The sequence below is a fragment of the Schistocerca gregaria genome, chromosome 4, assembly GCF_023897955.1.
Source record: "Schistocerca gregaria isolate iqSchGreg1 chromosome 4, iqSchGreg1.2, whole genome shotgun sequence".
Taxonomy (NCBI): Eukaryota; Metazoa; Arthropoda; class Insecta; order Orthoptera; family Acrididae; genus Schistocerca; species Schistocerca gregaria.
In genome coordinates, this window is record NC_064923.1 from 300,574,603 (window position 1) to 300,593,219 (window position 18,617).

Sequence of the window (18,617 nt, forward strand, 5' to 3'; positions counted from 1 at the left end):
AAACTGCCTTAAAAAACCATCCACAGGCTGACTGGTACATCAGACCTCGACACACATCAGCCGGGCGGATTTGTGCCGTGGACCGGCACGCCTTTCCGCTCGGGAAGCGGCGCGCTAGACCGCGCGGGTAGCTGGACGGGCAAAAATACCGTAGTCTGTGCTTACTTATAGTACTCCGCGGTAGCCTACGGTAGTTTTACGACTCTACTGTTGCACATTGTGCTCCCTTTGAGTATTGTAAGCTAACCTGATGTAACGCAACCCTCCTCAGTCAATAGGTTGACACTAATACACAAGATGATGGAAACTCATATTTCTGATAAAACACGTTTATGAAGCTGGAGTTTAGACAAACGGCAGTGCGACTGGAACACTAGAAGCACGGCAAGACACATTTCCGAGCGTTTGAAAGGGCTAGAACAAGACGCCTACTCGAGATATGATCCAACTATTAAAAGGCCATGGCCAAAATGCCCAACATCCACATCAAAAGGCATACAGGAGTACATCAAGGTGCACTTGTAGACGAGAAGGTTTCAAGTACCATTGCTTTTAAAATCCCGATAGAGAGGGAATGCAGACAATTAAATTGTGATTTCAAACAGTTGCAACAGATCAAAATTTATCCACTGCAGTGAATTTAGTTGCGCATAATATATATATAAAAAAATAATTTCTCCGCTATCAGTCTTTAAGGTCAAGTGGATTCTCTGAATATCATATTAAAACCAGCACATCCAAACAACAAAATAGAAGAATACGAAGTATTATCTTCATAGTGGGGAATGTTACACAACTAATAAGATGTTGTTGTTGTTGTTGTTGTTGTTGTCTTCAGTCCTGAGACTGGTTTGATGCAGCTCTCCATGCTACTCTATCCTGTGCAAGCTTCTTCATCTCCCAGTACCTACTGAAACCTACATCCTTCTGAATCTGCTTGGAGTATTCATGTCTTGGTCTCCCTCTGCGATTTCTACCCTCCACGCTGTCCTCCAATACTAAATTGGTAATCCCTTGATGCCTCAGAACATGTCCCCTACCAACCAATCCCTTCTTCTAGTCCAGTTGGGCCACAAACTTCTCCCCAATCCTCTTCAACACCTCCTAATTAGTTATGTGATCTACCCACCTAATCGTCAGCATTCTTCTGTAGCACCACATTTCGAAAGCTTCTATTCACCTCTTATCTAAACTACACTCCTGGAAATGGAAAAAAGAACACATTGACACCGGTGTGTCAGACCCACCATGCTTGCTCCGGACACTGCGAGAGGGCTGTACAAGCAATGATCACACGCACGGCACAGCGGACACACCAGGAACCGCGGTGTTGGCCGTCGAATGGCGCTAGCTACGCAGCATTTGTGCACCGCCACCGTCAGTGTCAGCCAGTTTGCCGTGGCATACGGAGCTCCAACGCAGTCTTTAACACTGGTAGCATGCAGCGACAGCGTGGACGTGAACCGTATGTGCAGTTGTCGGACTTTGAGCGAGGGCGTATAGTGGGCATGCGGGAGGCCGGGTGGCTCAACACGTGGGGCGTGAGGTCTCCACAGTACATCGATGTTGTCGCCAGTGGTCGGCGGAAGGTGCACGTGCCCGTCGACCTGGGACCGGACCGCAGCGACGTACGGATGCACGCCAAGACCGTAGGATCCTACGCAGTGCCGTAGGGGACCGCACCGCCACTTCCCAGCAAATTAGGGACACTGTTGCTCCTGGGGTATCGGCGAGGACCATTCGCAACCGTCTCCATGAAGCTGGGCTGCCGTCCCGCTCACCGTTAGGCCGTCTTCCGCTCACGCCCCAACATCGTGCAGCCCGCCTCCAGTGGTGTCGCGACAGGCGTGAATGGAGGGACGAATGGAGACGTGTCGTCTTCAGCGATGAGAGTCGCTTCTGCCTTGGTGCCAATGATGGTCGTATGCGTGTTTGGCGCCGTGCAGGTGAGCGCCACAATCAGGACTGCATACGACCGAGGCACACAGGGCCAACACCCGGCATCATGGTGTGGGGAGCCATCTCCTACACTGGCCATACACCTCTGGTGATCGTCGAGGGGACACTGAATAGTGCACGGTACATCCAAACCGTCATCGAACCCATCGTTCTACCATTCCTAGACCGCCAAGGGAACTTGCTGTTCCAACAGGACAGTGCACGTCCACATGTATCCCGTGCCACCCAACGTGCTCTAGAAGGTGTAAGTCAACTACCCTGGCCAGCAAGATCTCCGGATCTGTCCCCCATTGAGCATGTTTGGGACTGGATGAAGCGTCGTCTCACGCGGTCTGCACGTCCAGCACGAACGCTGGTCCAACTGAGGCGCCAGGTGGAAATGGCATGGCAAGCCGTTCCACAGGACTACATCTATGTAAACGAGCATTTTTCAAGTATTGCAGAGAAGTTACAGCAAAAATTCCCCAAAACAAATATAACACCTGCAAAAATTGTTGCACTAGATACAATGATGTTACTTCCAACCACAGAGAATGAAGTCAATAAAACTGTTCAAAAGCTAAAAAATAAAAAGTCAGAAGGCTTAGATGATGTACCAATGTGTGTACTGAAACAATGCATAGGGATTATACAAGGCCCATTAACAAATATAATAAATGAATCCTTCACATCAGGGACATTTCCAGAGCAGCTAAAACAGGCAAGAGTTGTACCTTTGCTTAAGAAAGGTAATGCAGAAGACATAGAAAATTACCGGCCCATTTCCCTGCTGTCAGCATTCTCAAAAATAATAGAAGCAATTATGAAAGACAGATTAATGAATTATCTGAATAAATACAATCTTTTAAGCAAATCACAGTTTGGTTTTCGAAGTGGCAAAAATACGGAGTCAGCCATAGTAGAATTCACAAAAGTTGTACTTAATGCTCTTGATAAAGATGAGTGTGTCACAGGCATATTTTTGGATCTTTCTAAGGCTTTTGATACAGTCGACCACAAGATTCTATTAAATAAATTAGAAGCATTAGGAATAAGAGGGGTAGCTAATGACTGGTTTCGATCATACCTAACAGATAGGGTACAAAGAGTAGAGATAACACATACTTCAAATAGATCTAAACATTTAGTAAAATACTTATCAGAACCAAAACATATTAATATAGGGGTTCCACAAGGTAGCATATTAGGACCAATACTATTCCTGATATACATCAATGACTTTCCCAGTAGTGTTACTCATGGTGAGAAAATTCTCTTCGCTGATGACAGCAATATTATAGTCACTGAGAGAACAAGAGAACTCCTTACCGAGATAGCAAATGAAACTCTCAAGGAAGTTTACGATTGGTCAATAAGCAACAAATTGACATTAAACATAAAGAAAACTAATGCCATGAACTTCAGTTTGAAGAGGAAAAATGACAATGTTAAATTAAATGTAGATGGCACCTCTATAGACTGTGTAACAAATGCAAAATTTCTAGGAATGAATATTGACTCTCAGCTGAAGTGGTGCGAACACACAAAGGTACTTGCAAACAGAATGTCATCAGCATGTTATGCCCTTAGAATTCTATCATCTGTGTGTAACATGCAGTGTCTTTTAGTTACATATTATTCATATGTACACTCAATTCTTAGCTATGGCATTCTTTTTTGGGGAACAAATCCACAAAATATGAACACAATTTTCAAACTCCAGAAAAGAGCCATAAGAATAATAACCAGAAATAGTAGTCGAGCTCATTGTAAAGATCTGTTCAAAACACTGGGAATTTTAACTGCTCCATGTGAACACATTTACCAGTCAGTTGTACACATCAAAAGTAACATTGGCAATTACTGCACAAACAGCTCTGTCCATGACCATGCAACAAGAGATAGACTCGACTTACATTTACCAAGAAAAAATAAACATAAAACGCAAAACAGCATTTTCTACCAAGGAATAAAACTGTACAATAAATTACCAAAAGAGATTAAAGAAATTTCAAAAATACACTTATTTAAGAAGGCAGCTAAAAAGTACCTGTTATGCAATACATTTTATACATTGAAGGATTACTTAGATAAAGCAGAGTAGGGGTTTGATAAAAAAAATGTTATACAAACAAATAATAATAATAATAATGATTATAAAATATCCAATATTCCACATAACACCTTCACTTTATTATTTTTCTTCTTTTTTCCTTTCTAGAGACACTCTCCCCTCAAGCTATGCATAGCACAATACTAACACCTCTTCCTCTTTCTGAGCTCAACATCTCACTCATTATGAAGGGATGCTGACTCAGTTTTTCAGGATAGCAAATGGGAACTTGCAGTACAGAAAATGGCCCAAGGATCACCTGTGTGTGTGTGTGTGTGTGTGTGTGTGTGTGTGTGTGTGTGTGTGTGTGTGTGTGTGCATGTAGTGAGTGAAGTGTTATGAAACAATGTGTGTATAGTGTGTGCAGTGACTGATAGTGAAATATGAGTGAATAGTGTGGCATTACATTATTTAATAAGTTATTTGTAAATAAATTATTGTATACCAGGAGTAAAATCTAATGATTGTCTCTAACTAGAAGTCTGTAAATATATGTGTATACGAATTAGCTTATTGTAAATTGATCTAAGCTTGTAAATACTTTGACATGTCCTATATCCTTGTAAAAAGAGATCTACGGATGAATAAAACTACTACTACTACTACTACTAGCATCTCTACGATCGTCTCCATGGGAGAATAGCAGCCTGCATTGCTGCGAAAGGTGGATATACACTGTACTAGTGCCGACATTGTGCATGCTCTGTTGCCTGTGTCTATGTGCCTGTGGTTGTGTCAGTGTGATCATGTGATGTATCTGACCCCAGGAATGTGTCAATAAAGTTTCCCCTTCCTGGGACAATGAATTCACGGTGTTCTTATTTCAATTTCCAGGAGTGTATTTATCGTCCTTTTTTAACTTCCATACATGGCTACACTCTATACATACTTCCAGAAACGAATTACTGACACTTCTCTTCTTCAGAAACGCCTTCATTCCCATTGCCAGTCTACATTTTATATCCTCTCTACTTCGACCATCATCAGTTATTTTGCTCCCCAAATAGCAAAACTCCTTTGCTACTTTAAGTGTCTCATTTGCTAATGTAATACCCTTAGCATCACCTGACTTAATTCGACTACATTCCGTTATCTTCGTTTTGCTTTTGTTGACGTTCATCTTATATCCCCCTTTCAAGACATTATCCATTCCATTCAACAGCTTTTGCCAGTCCTTTGCTGTCTCTGACAGAATTACAATGTCACTGTCTCTGACAGAATTACAATGTCATCGGCGAATCTCAAATTTTTTATTGTAAATAGCCTTTCGCTCCCTATATTTTAGCCCTGCCAACTTCAGAATTTGAATGAGAGTATTCCAGTCAACATTGTCAAAAGCTTTCTCTGAGTCTACAAATGCTAGAAACGTAGGTTTGCCTTTCCTTAATCTAGCTTCTAAGATAAGTCTTAGGGTCAGTATTGCCTCACGTGTTCCAATATTTCTACGGAATCCAAACTGATCTTCCGCTAGGTCAGCTTCTACTAGTTTTTCCATTCGTCTGTAAATAATTCGAGTTAGTATTTTGCACCCGTGACTTATGAAACTGATAGTTCGGTAATTTTCACATCTGTGAACACCTGCTTTCTTTGGGATTGGAATTACTATATTCTTCTTGAAGTCTGAGAGTATTTCGCCTGTCTGATAAATCTTGCTCACCAGATGGTAGAGTTTTGTCAGGACTGGCTCTCCCAAGGCTGTCAGTAGTTATAATGTTATGTTGTCTACTACCAGGGCCTTGTTTCGACTCAGGTCCTTCAGTGCTCTGTCAAACTCTTCACGCAGCGTCATATCTCCCATTTCATCTTCATCTACATCCTCTTCCATTTCCATAATATTGTCCTCAAGAAGATCGCCCCTCTATATACTCCTTCCACCGTTTACTCCTTCCACCTTTCTGCTTTTCCTTCTTTGCTTAGAACTGAGTTTCCATCTGAGTTCTTGATATTCATGCAAGTGGTTCTCTTTTCTCCAAACGTCTCTTTAATTTTCCTGTAGGCAGTATCTATCTTACCCCTAGTGAGATAAGCCTTTTCTTTTATCCTCTAGCCATCCCTGCTTAGCCATGTTGCACTTCCTGTCGATCTCATTTTTGAGACATCTGTATTCCTTTTTGCCTACTTCTTTTACTGTATTTTTAGATTTTTTCCTTTCATCAGTTAAATTCGATATTTCCTCTGTTACCACAGGATTTCTACTAGCCCTCGTCTTTTTACCTACTTGATCCTCTGCTGCCTTCACTACTTCATCCCTCAAAGCTACCCATTCTTCTTCTACTGTATTTCTTTCCCCCATTCCTGCCATTTGTTCCCTTACGCTCTGCCTGAAACTCTGTACAACCTCTGGTTTAGTCAGTTTTTCCAGATCCCATCTCCTTAAATTTCCACCTTTTTGCAGTTTTTTCAGTTTTAATCTACAGTTCATAATCAATAAATTGTGGTCAGAGTTCTCATCTCCCATGGAAATGTCTTACAATTTAAAACCTGGTTCCTACATCTCTGTCTTACCATTAAATAATCTATCTGAAATCTGGCAGTATCTCCAGGCTTCTTCCATGTATACAACCTTCTTTTATGATTCTTGAACCAAGTGTTAGCTACGATTAAGTTGTGCTCTGTGCAAAATTCTACCAGGCGGCTCCCTCTTTCATTTCTTACCCCCAATCAATATTCCCCTACTACGTTTCCTTCTCTCCCTTTTCCTACTACAGAATTCCAGTCACCCATGACTATTAAATTTTCGTCTCCCTTCACTATCTGAATAATTTCTTTTATTTCGTCATACATTTCTTCAATTTCTTCGTCATCTGCACAGCTAGTTGGCATATAAACTTGTACTACTGTAGAAGGCGTGGGCTTCGTGTCTATCTTGGCCACAATAATGCGTCACTATGCTGTTTGTAGTAGCTTACCTGCATTCCTATTTTTTTTATTCACTATTAAACCTACTGCTGCATTACCCCTATTTGACTTTGTATTTATAACCCTGTATTCGCCTTACCAAAAGTCTTGTTGCTCCTGCCATCGAACTTCACTAATTCCCACTATATCTAACTTTAACCTATACATTGCCCTTTTTAAATTTTCTAACCTATCTGCCCGATTAAGGGAACTGACATTTCACGCTCTGATCCGTAGAACGCTAGTTTTCTTTTTCCTGGTAACGACGTCCTCCTGAGTAGTCACGGCCCGGAGATCCAAATGGGGGACTATTTTGCCTCCGGAATATTTTACCCAAGAGGACGCCATCATCATTAGCCATACTGTAAAGCTGTATGCCCTCGGGAAAAATTGCGGCTGTAGTTTCCCCTTGCTTTCAACCGTTCGCAGTACCAGCACAGCAAGACTTTTTTTGGTTAGTGTTACAAGGCCAGATCAGTCAATCATCCAGATTGTTGCCCCTGCAACTACTGAAAAGGCTGCTGCCCCTTTTCAGGAACCACACGTTTGTCTGGCCTCTCAACAGATACCCCTCCGTTGTGGTTGTACCTACGGTACGGCTATCGCTATCACTGAGGCACGCAAGCCTCCCCACCAACGGCAAGGTCCATGGTTCATTTGCGGGGGGGTGTATCTAAAGGAAACTTAAAGGTTCAAAAATGGTTCAAATGGCTCTGAGCACTATGGGACTTAACATCTGTGGCTATCAGTCCCCTAGAACTTAGAACAACTTAAACCTAACTGACCTAAGGACATCACACACATCTACGCCCGAGGCAGGATTCGAACCTGCGACCGTAGCAGTCGCGCGGTTCCGGACTCAGTGCCTAGAACCGCTAGACCACCGCGGCCGGCTAGAAAAGTGTAGCCGGCCGCGGTGGTCTCGCGGTTCTAGGCGCGCAGTCCGGAACCGTGCGACTGCTACGGCCGCAGGTTCGAATCCTGCCTCGGGCATGGATGTGTGTGATGTCCTTAGGTTAGTTAGGTTTAAGTAGTTCTAAGTTCTAGGGGACTAATGACCACAGCAGTTGAGTCCCATAGTGCTCAGAGCCATTAGAAAAGTGTAGTAAAATAGATTTATATGCAGGTGTAGTTAGTCCGATGCCACCAGTAACAACTATTTCATGTTGTTTTCTATTTTTAATTACATGTCAGCATTCTGTTTTGTTTCTTCATTATATGTATAAAATAGTTATTTCTAACATACCTTATCGATATATACACTGAGGTGACAGATGTCATGGGTAGCGATATGCACACATAGAGATGGCGGTGGTACCAATCATAGTAGGTATAAAAGGGCAGTGCACTGGCAGAGACGTCCTTTATACTCAGGTGCTTCACGCGAAAATTTTTCCGACGTAATTATGTCCGCACGACGGGAATTAACAGACTTCGAATAAGGAATGGTACTTGGAGCTATATGCAAGGGGTGTTCCATTTCGGAAATCGGAAGGAAATTCAGTACTACGACATTCACAGTGTCAAGAGTTTGCTAAGAATACCAAATTTCATACATCACCTCTCACCAAAGTCAACGGAGTGGCCGACGGGCTTCACTTAACGACCGAGAAGAGCGGCGTTTACGTAAGAGTTGTTGGTGCTAACAGACAGCAACACTGCCTGAAATAACCACAGAAACCAATGTCGGACGTAGTACGAACGTACCCGTTAAGACAGTGTGGCGAAATTTGACGTTAATGGGCTACGGCAACAGGCGACCAACGCGAGTGCCTTTGCTAACAACACGTCATACGGTGCAGCGGTTCCCCTGGGCTCGTGACCATATCGGTTGGATCCTAGACGAGTCAAGCCTGATCAGATGACTCCCGATTTCAGTTGGTAAAAGCTTATGGTAGGGTCCGTATATGGTGCAGAGCCCGCAAAACTATAGGCCCAAGTTGTCAACAAGGAACTGTGCAAGCTGCTTGTGGCTCCATTATGGTGTGGGCTCCATTATGGTGTGGGCTCCATTATGGAAAGGACTGGGTCCTGTCCAACTGAACTGATCATTGACTGAAAACGGCTACGTTTGTCTACTTGGAGACCATTTTCAGCCAAACAACTATGGAGTTTTTGTGGATGACAATGCACCATTTCGTCGGGCCACCATTATCCGCGATTGGCTTGATGAACATGTTGGACAGTTCGAGCGAATGATTTGGGCATCCAGATCGCTCGACAGGAATTCCATAGAGCATTTATGAGACGTAATCGGGTGATCAGTTCGTGCACTAAATCCTGCATCGACAGCACTTTCGCAATCATGGAAGGCTGTACAGGCAGCTCGGCTCGATATTTCTGCAGCGGACTTCCCTCGACTTGTTGAGTGCATGCCACGTCTAGTTGCTGCACAACACCTGACAGTATGAGGTCCGACACGATAATAGGAACCATCCCATAATTTTTGTCACCTTATTGTATACAAGCACTGTTTATTTATTGTACTTACTAAGTATGTTGCACCTGATTAGAATTTCCAGAAAACAGATTCCAAATTTTTGGCAATAAATTAAATTAAACTGAACTGATTGGTACCACTTTTATGTGTACTGACATTCTGTTCCTGCGGTTTTTCACTGTAGTGTCCCTAATGAAAATTTGCGTCTTGCAGAGAAATTAAGACTGTGGGTCTATAATGGATAAGGCAACAAAATGAAGGTTCAACGAGGACACAGGTTTATTCGAGAAACATTATGTAGAATTTGAGGACAGAAAGGGCCAACAATATTACAAATAAACATATTCCAGGTAGTTAGAATAGTTATTAAATTAGTAAATATATATATTTTAAATTAACTTCTTCAGCTCAAAAACAAATAAAGCACTGAAAATTTTAGAAAGCGCTAAAGGAATATATATGTAGAACGATGAGGCACACCATTATGTCCATTGCCCAGAAAGAATGCCACCTGGCGGTGCTGCGCACATGTGATAAGACAAGGAAAGAATATAAGTTGCGAAGAAAAGAATGGCTATCATTCTAGTAATGGTACGGAAAGCAAATGGGAAAGTTCACTTACGTAAGGGACTTTGACAAGTGGCAGATTGTTACAGACCAATGCCAGTGCCTAGGAACAAGGATGTTGGGGATCGGCGAATCATGCCGGCTGATCTCGTACTGTTGTAGTGAGTGTCTATAGAAAATGACTGAAAGACGGTGAAATCAGGAGTAAGTGACAAGATGTTGGACGTCCACGCCTCATCACAGAGCATGGATGTCGTGCAGCAGACCGCCCCTACGTGGTACCGAGCTGAACCAATGTTGCTATTACAGTGGACAAGGAATCGTCGAGGCTGGACCGCGAATGAATGGGAACGTCTCGCCTGGTACCATGAATCTCGTTTCTTGTTACTCCAGGAAGATGATGGTGCCTGAATATGCCGTCATGCAGGCGGACGTCTGCTCAAAACAAGCACCGTGCCACAGACGCAAGACTAAATGGGACCCGTATTACACCATAGGGGGCCTTTACCTGAGTTCCATCGGACCTATGACTAGTAACTGAACGCAAAATAACAACTGTTGACTCTATGGACTATAACGCTTGATGTGTTCTCAGATGGCGATAGTATCTTTCAACAGGATAACAGTCCGTGTCAGAAGATCAGGATCGCGGTGCAGTAGTTTAAGTTGCATGATAGTGAATTCACGTTGATGTCTTGGCTACCAAATGCGCCCGATTTCAAACCAATGGAACACAGATGGGCCGCAATCTGGCTCTAGCTCCGTGCCTGAAAACCACTGGCCTATAATTTAAGGGATTGCGTGACTTGTGCGTAGACATCTTATGCCTCATAAGTGCTGGAACTTATCAAGAATGTGTGGAAGCCACCACTCTCAGAATGGTTGCCGTTTTGCGTTCTAGATATTGACTAACACGGTATTATGCAGGTGGTCTTCAGGTTTTGACTGGTGCATGTACTCATGTAAATTACACACTGAAATTACAAGACATTAGGATTCGCATGGGGTACTTGGACTCTCATGAGAGAGCGATGACGCAATCCACGGGAGAGAAACGCGTGGCGTCAGGTGGTTAGCTACACTAGGTTTGGCTTCATTCAGACGGTCGTAGTAACAGGCGGCGTAGTCGCCTCTTACTACCCTCAAGTTTCATGATGCTTTCTGTAAATATCATCAGTGAGAAAACGTAGAAGTGCCGCAACACGACGTGGCAATGCCTCGACTAACGTCTGAAGTAGTGCTGACGGGAACTGACACCATGAATCCTGCAGGGCTGTCCATAAATCCATAAGAGTACGAGGGGTGGAGATCACTTCCGAAAAGCACGTTGCAAAGCATCTCAGATAGGCTCAATAACGTTCATATTTGAAGAGTTTGGTGGGCAGCGGAAGTGTTTAAAAATAGTACAGTGTTTCTGTATCCATCCTGTGACAGTTCTGGATGTGTTGGATGTTGCATTATCCTGCTGGAATTGTTCAAGTCATGGACATGAATGGATGTCACCTGCCAGAGTCGTCTCTATACGTATCTGGGGTCCCATGTCACTCCAACTGCACACGCCCCACACCATTACAGAGCCTCCAAAGCGTGAACAGTCCCATGCTCACATGCAGGGTCCATGGATTCATGAGTTCGTCTTCATACGCCTACACGTCCACCCCTCGATAAAATTTGAAACGAGACTCATCCGACCAGGCAACAGTCAGAAAAAGTCAAATGTCGGTGTTGTGAGACCCACGCGAGGTGTAAAGCTTTGTGCCGTGCAGTCATCAAGGATACACGAGTGGGCCTTCGGCTCTGAAAACCCATATCGATGATGATTCTTTGAATGGTTCGCAAACTGACTCTTGCTGATCGCTCAGTACTGAAGTCTGCAGCAATTTGTGGAAAGGTTGCACTTCTGTCACGGTGAACGATTCTCTGAGGGTTCTTTCGCCCTCTCTTACAGGATCTTTTTCCGGCCATAGTGATGTCAGTGATTTGCTGTTTTACAGGATGCCTGATATTCACAGTACACTTGTGAAATAGTCGTACGGGAAAATCTCCACTTCATCGCTACTTCGCAGATGCTGCGTCGCATCGCTCGAGCGCCGACTATAACACCACGTGCAAACTCACTTACATTATTATCTTGCCACTGCAGCAGCAGTAACATATCTAACAACCGCGCCAGACACTTGTCTTATATAGATGTGGCCGACCGCATTGCCGTATTGTACCTGTCTACATATCGCTGTGTTTGAATACGCATGCCTATAGCATTTACTCTCGCGCTGTAGTGTATATCGCAGCCTCTGGCGTGATGATAAGTAGTGACTTCAGGGTAATCCCATCTGTTTGCAAATGACTTCAGTCCTATGTGAAGACGAGGTGCTGCGTGTGAGAGTCTCTGCGCTGACAATCTACAGATGACTGCAGCCACACACCGTGCATTTCATTATTGTTTATAGTTTTTAGTTTACGCTGCCACCATAGTTACACTGAAGTAGTTTGTACGCCAGAATTAAAATCAGTCTCTGAACGTTTTGATCGGTTAATGTATAAGAGGTACTGTTATGTTTGTAGTATCAGCTTCACCGTCCTTCAGAACCAGTAGATCTGCCAGGATCCTAGGGCTCTCACCGTGATGTCTATATAATAATGAATGCGTTCTAATTTTAGAGAGATGCTTTTAGCAACGATCGTTTTTGCTCGCTCCAATCATCAACGGGATTGTTAGGAATATATAAAACATTTCATTAAAGTTACTACCACAAGAGAACATCCTTTTATATCTGCATTATTGCTGACGAGAAATATAGTTTCCCACTTTTATTAAGAGTTTTATAGAGAGTTGCCTGTAACAGAGCGAGAAACAGAGTAAACGACATTTCCGTATTCGGCTGTTGTGTAGGCTGTCAGTGAGTATCTCCAGCTGTAAGATATGAACACTACCTGTGTTCTGAAAATCATTCCAGTCCGTTCCGAATCTCTGTAGCTCATTGTTATTCGCCTCGCATCTGATCCTCTTCACGGTCCGTTTTGACATAAAATAACAATATGTGTGCGAGCAGACGTTGATATCTGTCACCTTTGTATCACAGAAATTTCATACATTGTTTACTATTTTTTATTCTGAACAAATGCGCACATGTAAATACCATCGACTTTTAATGGAATGAGTATGCTGGCGATAGACAGTTCAAAGGGCCAGATGTTTCATATCATGGGAACGGAGTTGGCGGAGGAATATGTTTACAGCATACAAAGTGATGCAAGCCTTATTTGACGTATTACTAAGCTTTTACTGATGTACGTAATTGTGCGCGGAACATTCATATCGTGCTGCTGCTCCGTGTTACCCCAAAATATCTAATCGATGTGACGGGCGTCAGAAGGCGTAAACGGGTAATGTGGTTTCTTTCCTTTTCTTATGTGCATCATCTTACTTTTTTGGATGTGGAGAGAGAGCATTGTTCCACAGAACTGATTGGTATGATTGGACACTTCAGCACTTAATACTCGACGTCCCCAATTATTTGTTGGACGTAGTACAATCTCTGTGTTCCTCCAGCGTTCTTACCCTTTGCAGCTCTAGTACCACTAGTGTCTGTCCTTGATTTTAACACATGTCCTATCGTACCTCTTTGTCTGTGCTAGTCTGCTTCTCATGTCGATCATACGTTATGTTTCTTCCAAGACAGCAGAATTCCTTCACTCAGTGTTCTCCAAATTTGATGGTAAAATTTGCACTGGATTGTTTCTTCTACTTCTCATTACTTTCGTCCTTCCTCGGCTTACAATGGTAAGCCAAAACATTATGACCACTGCCCACCGCGACGTTGGATGCCGCCGTGTGTCGTTGCTGGCACATGACGCGGTAACAAGAGTATGTAAGCGGAACAGACACTGACGAGGGATCACCCTAGCGAAGATATGGGCCGAAAATGGAGAAACATATTCATATAAGCGACGTTGACAAAGGACAGATTATTATTAGGCAAAGCCTGTGAATGAGTATCTCGAAAATGGCGAAGCAGGTCGAATGTTCACGTGCTACTGTCGTTAGTATCTAAGGGAAGAGGTAGAAGGGTAGTGAAACTATTACTAGACGGTAAATAGTTGGACGTCCACGTCTCTTTACAGAACACGGGGTTCGGAGGCTTGTCCGCTCTGTGAAGTAGGACAGTTGGTGACCTGTGGCGTCTCTGCCGAAAGAGCAACATGCTGGTGCTTGCACAAATGTTCCGAAGCATACTGTTCATCACACACAGTTAACTTGGAGCTCCGCTCTTGCGTGTTGATATGTTGATTCAACGACATCGTCAGTTACTATTGCACTGGGCATGAGGCTATCGAGATCGACCGTCGATCAATGGAAACACGTCGGTTGTTCGGGCGAATCACATTTTTCTACACTGGGCCGATAGTCTCTACAAGCGCCGTCATCGAAGTGAACGGTGGATCGAAAGTTGCATACACAGGCTGGTGGGAGCAGTGTTATGCTATGAGAGACATTCTCCTGCGCTTGCATGGACCTGTGGTAGTAATCGAAGACACACCGACAGCTGCGAACCACCTGCATCCCTTCTTGCTTTATGTCTTCCCCGACGGCGATGTCATCTTTCACCAGGATAATTGTTCATGTCTCGGAGCACTGTCCATGTTTCAGTAGCATTACAGTGAACTCGGCTTATTTCTCGGCAACGAGATTCGCCTGATGTTTATTCTATGGGATCCATCTAGGTCGCTATAGGGCACTATCACCGCATCCAAAAATCAGCGGCCCGGTATTTACACGAATTATATGACCTGTGCGTAGACTTTTTATGCAACATACTCCCACACAACAAATTGTCGGATCCCTGATATGCGAAGTCAGTGATGTATTTCCTTCCGAAGACGAAGAAACAAGCTATTAAGCAGGCGATCATAATGTTTTGGCTCACCAGTGTATAACGTACCTAGAATACTGTTCATTTCATTCGGTATATCCTGTAAGTTTTCTAGGGTTTCAGCGAGGATAGCCAATGTCAACAGCGAGTCTTACTGATAGGCTTTTACTGATAGGCTTTTACTCCGAATTTTAATCGTACATTTGTCCACATTGAAGGAAAGCTGTCATTCCTCACATTTTGTCTGTCTGCTGTTTGTTCCTCATCTGTATTAGCTGATGTAATTACTGGAGCGTAACGAAATGTAACACTGCTTTTGTTAATAGGACTTGTCACTATTATAATTGCAATTCCATTATGTGGAGGAAGGTGTGGATGCTCTTGCCCTCCAAATTGAAAGACTACACGGCATTAGCGTGATGCTATTGGAAGTAACTTAATTACCCCAGTAATTACGGCACAGATGAATGTGATGCATTAACGCGCATACGCTGGTCCTCAGGCGAGAACGCATCAGTTGCTGGTGCACAACAAGGAGCTGCTGGACCACATAGCGGCGCTGGTGGCGGCCCTGCAGGACCAGGAGCGGCTGCACCACCACCAGCAGCACCAACAGCACCAACAGCAACAGCAGTTCCAGCAGCAGCAGCAGCAGCAGCCGCAGCAGCTGCAGCCTCCGCACGTCGCAATGATGCCACAGGTAAACCACCTACTGCTGCGTTGCTGCATGCTCAGTTCACGCTTGTTTGCACAACTTACCGCCTGAGTTGTTGCTGTAGCATTTGATAAGCTAACTGCCAACATGCTGCAATGCTATCCAATCCAAGCCTTTGGTGTCGAACAGTACAGCCTCCTCAAATTGTCCGAAAAATGAGAGATAATGTGCTAGGAACAACACAGACACGTGATTAATGTCTCACTAGAGGAAACTGATCCGAAAAGTTACTCGACACTTCAGTTGTAAAATTTACTGAAAGTCGTATTGAGCTGTCGAGAACTGGTGTCATGAATAATTTAATTTTGCTCTGATTTCTTTATTTTCGCCTCAGCTGTTGCGTACGGTTCGCGACAGCGTGATTGGTTTTCACAGATAGTTCGCTTTAATACGACTGAGATCTAAAAAACAACTGCATCTGTGTGTAGGCCAAATTGGCCCTTCTGCGTTCTTTAATGTTGTATCCTTTATCGATGGTCGTCAAGAACAGGAGGGAAAATCCGGTTTCTTTTCATTTGCCGTAGGTATCGTACAAACACTCTGTTTATATATAGGTAATACATTTTGTTACTTTTTCAGAGATACTCTTCGTCCTTCATGAGCGATTCGTAAATCTCCTTTCAATAATTTTAACAAGCAAATAATGCATCAAGACATATTTTATTACAAGAGAAAAAGTCGCTTCATTTTCGTATGTTATCATTGACTGGAAACGATCTCAGTGCAATATAATTTGTTTGTATCGCTATAACAGATATTATACTGAATGTTTGACTATGAGGGCTTTTCGGAAAGTAGTGTCCGATCAGGCGCGAAATGGAAACCACAATCAAAATCCAGTGACACTTTCCACAGATGTGTTGGGGAGTGTCTCCAGTATTCCCGTCGATAACGTGACGTCCCTTCTTTCAACGCTGAGCTCAAAGTGAGCACTTTAGGATACCCAGAAATTAGTGTCTCGTGGCACGTATTAGGGCCTGGTGGGATATTTTTCCTGATGTCATGCAGCCCACATGACACAAACGTCATGCGTTTCCATGACAATTCTCGGACGCACCCTGCAGGGGCAATGAAGATTCTTCTGCAGCGTTTTCGATGGGAAGTGTTTGATCACCCACCATAGAGCCCGTAAATGGTTCCCCCTGCGTTTCATCTCTGCTCACATGAACCGCTACTATGACACAGACAACGAGCTGTATTCCAACGCAGAGAATTGGTGGACAGCACAGGCGGCTGCCTTCTATGACGAGAGTATTGGAAAGTTGCTACAACGCTATAATAAATAAGTCGGAGCGGCGATTATGTAGAGAAGTATCTGGAAGTTCTAGCTAATTGTTGCAAATAAAATATGATTTTCACATTGGCTTCAGTTTCTGAACCGGTCGGATCTTACTTTCTGAATAGCCCTCGTATTATACAAGGGGCGATGAGAAAGTTTCCATTCTAAGGCCGTACAGTCAAAAATCGGTTTGCCAATAAGGAAAAACCGTAGTGAGCATCGAGAAAGTCATCACACCGACCCACCAGGTTGAAGATAAGCGTCTTGTAAAACCCCGTGTCCTGACGAGTAAAGAAGTCCGTAACTGCCTGCTGCACACCCAACAGGATTCGTCGACTTTTCAAGGCCTTTTGTAAAGGATCGAAGGCGTGTTAATGGAGTGATGAGAGATCGGGACTATAGGGCAGGTACCCGAATGTCTCCCTCTTGAGCTGACGTAATTTACACATTACAACATTTGCTACATGAAGAAGTGCATTTTCGTGACGCAGCACCACCCATGTCGCAGTTTTCCCGGAAGGTGATTTTCGTCAGACGTGCTGCCCAATACACACTCGTCATTCTGCGATGAATATCTACCGGTGTATGTCCTTCGGCAGCCAAGAAAAGAAAAATGACAGGATGGTCATACTTGGACGAATTTGATTATGATGTCGCCGTAGTTCACGTTTCCGCATTGACCGCGTGCTTGTTGGAAAGACACGAATGCCGCACTAGTTCCTTGGCTACATGTCGGTGTTTATATACGCGCATCGGAGTCGGGCTGCGTTGGATATACGCTGCAGCAACGCAGTCAGACGGAAACGTTTTGCTCTTCCCATATTACAAACGAAAACGGCAGGTAGTGGTTAATGAAACAAGCAAATAATTCGGGCTTAGATAGGTCTGGAAATCAGTGGTTACCGACGAAAGGTGTTTCGACTGAGTTAATGAACTCTTTATCGCAGAGTCCCCGGGGATCTCAACTCCACTTGACGTCAGACACATTAAATGAAGTGTTTTACGGGATCACCACTGATGTGAATCCAGGTGCAGGACGTCTCGTCATCGATAACCGTACATGTTAAAAAATCCCAGGCGTGTTCCAAAGACACTGACAACCGTAGACAACACGTTTCCGGATTAATCGACGCTGTAAATAGGAATGGGATACACTAAAATACCCCACACAAAAAAATCCATCGAATTCAAGTCGAAGGACCTGGCACGCAATGGTATTGTGCAAACACCCAATACACTTGTTATGATGGTTAAAAAAAAATTCTGGGTGTTGTATCGCGTCGTCGTATAACATACTTTCTTACTGTCGAAGATCTTTTTAAAGCTGTCGAAAAGTTGGTTTTGAGTTCATAACTAAAGTATTTTATTCAGTAATGCCTTTCAACACTCAAAAGAATTTTTAGCATTGGTTGCAGAAGACTACGAAGGTACACTTGTTGCCAAAGATTCGTGCTTCATATTCTCGAACAGCCGCATGAAAGCATGTTGGTGCGCCATCATGCATGTATCTCGTATCATCCAAACGTAACCTTAAACATTAACAGTGTTGTAGCATTGGTATGACCGCAACCCGTTGGTTTCGGACCAATGTTTATTCGCTCATTTGCTTGTTTCATTGTCCTACACACGTCCATTTTGCCGGTTCTTGTAAGAGTCAAACAACCTGTGACGTAATTTCAGTGCGTGTGTATTTGAGCATAACATAACAAGAAGTGAAGAATTTCGACATGTTACACGTTAGTCGTTCGATTTCTTAAATTCTTTTACAATGGAATTTCGAAATATACGATGGT

The 18,617-nt window shown here is 43.5% G+C and overlaps 1 protein-coding gene across 1 annotated transcript in view; it reads left to right on the forward strand.

Moving 5' to 3' along the window:
• LOC126365874 (carboxyl-terminal PDZ ligand of neuronal nitric oxide synthase protein) overlaps positions 1 to 18,617 on the forward strand; it is an 856,744-nt gene that overhangs the window by 809,733 nt on the left and 28,394 nt on the right. The window contains exon 9 of the mRNA XM_050008564.1: positions 15,333 to 15,530. Coding sequence (XP_049864521.1) covers positions 15,333 to 15,530 — 198 coding nt within the window. The remainder of the gene's footprint in view (positions 1 to 15,332; positions 15,531 to 18,617) is intronic.